This window comes from Pieris rapae, chromosome 24 (assembly GCF_905147795.1).
Source record: "Pieris rapae chromosome 24, ilPieRapa1.1, whole genome shotgun sequence".
Classification (NCBI taxonomy): Eukaryota; Metazoa; Arthropoda; class Insecta; order Lepidoptera; family Pieridae; genus Pieris; species Pieris rapae.
This window is the reverse complement of record NC_059532.1, coordinates 193,780-196,552: the sequence shown is the minus strand read 5'-3', so window position 1 is coordinate 196,552 and position 2,773 is coordinate 193,780. Positions and strand designations below refer to the sequence as shown.

The window sequence follows — 2,773 nt, the reverse complement described above, 5'->3', positions numbered from 1 at the left end:
TGGCTTTCGCCTTCGCTATCGCATCTTCTGTATTAAATTCCAACTACGTGGACGCATCGACGTTTTTGGAAAGTTTTTATAGTGGCTTATCCTATAAGTCCACCTTTATAAACGGTTGCTTGAGCTTTTAAGTTATAAGCACCAAGTATCGTAAATTCAATTATTTAGTTCCAATTAGATATCTGTCGTCTGTGGCAGTATCTCGCTAACTATTCTAGTCTTGCTTGACGCTTGTTTGTATTGAGAAGGTACTATGTAATCTGTGGTGCTTAAAAACCGCCTTTTTCGCCGTTTTCTAAAAACGAAAAACTTAAATTGAATATAAAGAAAACGACGTAATGATTCGCTTACCACTAAGTAAGAAAAAGTAAATATCGTCATTACTCAATTAAAGTTACCATTAGTAGAAACCACTCCACTTAGTATCAGAGTAGCTAGGGTGGTGTTGTGGAATTCAGGTAAATTTAGTTTTCATTAAATAATATAAGTGTAATCTCTATTTCAAAAAACATTAGTTGTAAATTTCATGAGATACCAGTAATCATTTGCATGTTCAATAAAAAGTTAACCTCTCTTTAAACCTCTCTTCATAACGTCTAATGACTGGGCCGTCACTTAGAAATTGAATTGTATTATAAATAAGTTGTCTTCTTGCAGAATGTTGGGGAGTTCACTAAAATTCAATTTAATTCTCCTGAAGGCTGTAAGCGTCTACTACTTCATATCACTACAGATCTTTGATGTTATATATAAAGCTCAACCAGTTGTTATTGATGAACTCTTTCATATACCACAAGGAATTGCGTTTTGCCAATGGAATTTCTCACATTGGGACCAAAAAATCACAACACTGCCAGGTCTATATCTAGCAACTTCCATATACCCACTATTAGACATAACATGTACTGCATATAATTTAAAATTTATTAATTTGATAGCGTCTGGTGTAAATTTAATAATATTTGCATTTTTGCTCAAATTTATTTATGGTAGCAATACAGGTAGTCAAATCAAAGTTATTGTACAGGCGGTCAGCTTGGCTATACTGCCGCCATTGTATTTCTTTTCATTTGTTTATTATACTGATACTTTATCTTTGCTTGTTTTGTTAATTTTCACAACAATGTCTGTGGTATATAAGAGTTATTGGTTGGTATTTGTGTGTGGTGCCCTATCAGTGATCATGAGACAGACTAATGTGGTATGGGTTGCCATGGTATTTGGCCATAAAATTCTGGATTTGCTCATTCGTACCTCACGAGTGTTCGGTAATCAATATTTAAATAAACATGCAATAAGACATAGTATTATAGCTCATAACATTGATTCATCTAGATTAAAGAAGTATTATGATTTAAAAGATGTACTTATTGCTTTAGGATATCATTTAACAACATGTTGTGCAAGTCTGTTTAAATTCCTAACAGTATCTGATTTTATTATATTGTTCCAACAGCTGTCAGTGTTGCTTGGTTTTGTAGGGTTTGTGTATATGAATGGTTCTATCGTAGTTGGTGATAAAACTGCCCATCAAGCAACATTACACTTACCACAATTGTTATACTTTTTGCTGTTCTACGGTATTTTTGGATTGCCTTATGTGCTTGGCAGGTTCACATCAACCGTTCAATTAATTTTTAAAAATAAGTTTAAAGTTATCTTGCTAGCCATTATAATAGCAATAGTAGTACACTATAATACACTTGTGCATCCATACTTATTAGCAGATAACCGACATTACACATTTTACATATGGAATCGTTGGTTTGGTAGATATGATTATGCCAAGTATGCGACAATACCAGCCTACATTTTCTTACTTTTTAGTTTATATGATAATTTGAAAGACCAAAATTGTATTTCATTTTTATTACCCTACACAGTTTGTTTATTTCTGATGCTGGCATTACAGAAATTGGTTGATGTTAGATACTTTTTAGTTCCCTACATAATCATACGTCTAAGATTTGTGAAGTCCTCATATAAAATAGTTATTTTTGAATTTCTTTGGTATTTGGCAATTAATATGGCAACATTTTATATATTTTTCAATAAAGAAATCATGTGGGCTGATTTTAAAGAATCACAAAGAATAGTTTGGTAGACTCTCTGACATCAACAATATAAGTTAATTTTATTTACTATTAATATATGTATTATGGCATGGAATTATTTTTATTGCATAGACAACAGTAGCATTAATATATAGTACAAAAAAGTCCAAAATTATTTATTACTCTGTGATGTATACAGGCAATATATCCAGGCTCATGAGATTTTTTTTAATAACATTTTAAATTGCTATCTCCAGGATGTCTATGATCTGATGATTGATATGAGTACTTCATTTATGTTAAACTTTTTCAATGCATAACAAAAACATATTTAAATTTGTTTTTAATTTGAACTGTATATGTTTAGTTTATAAATGTCTAGTCGTAGTTAACATGCATTTTCTGTAATAATTTAATAATGAATATGAATTTTATTAATTAAATAAATGGTAATAATTCTGTTTTCTTTTGTGGAAACGTGTTTTATTTATGTTTTACAGAGTTTTTAAGACATATCTATCATAGATATTTGTGTAAATTATTTTGAGTTAAAAAGAAAAATCACTGGTACTACGTAAGAAGAAGGTAACTCGGTTTGCTAGTTTTAAAAGTTAAGTAAAGTTTTTTTTGTAAAAAAAAAATGCGCAAGTAATAAGTCCATTGGGTCATTCCCACTGCTGGGGATCGAACCTACGTCCTCAGGAATAAATGTCGCACAC

At 30.9% G+C, this 2,773-nt stretch overlaps 1 protein-coding gene across 1 annotated transcript; it reads left to right on the top strand.

Moving 5' to 3' along the window:
- The first annotated feature begins 230 nt into the window (after positions 1–230).
- LOC110993707 (putative Dol-P-Glc:Glc(2)Man(9)GlcNAc(2)-PP-Dol alpha-1,2-glucosyltransferase) lies at positions 231–2,499 on the top strand. Its single transcript, XM_022260058.2, has 2 exons — positions 231–458; positions 658–2,499. The coding sequence occupies exon 2, from the start codon at positions 659–661 to the stop codon at positions 2,102–2,104; it is 1,446 nt and encodes a 481-aa protein (XP_022115750.2). The 5' UTR covers positions 231–458; position 658; the 3' UTR covers positions 2,105–2,499.
- The last annotated feature ends 274 nt before the right edge of the window (positions 2,500–2,773 follow it).

Excerpts from the sequence above, each read along its gene's own strand:
- LOC110993707 (XM_022260058.2), top strand. The coding sequence starts at position 659 with ATGTTGGGGAGTTCACTAAAATTCAATTTAATTCTCCTGAAGGCTGTA.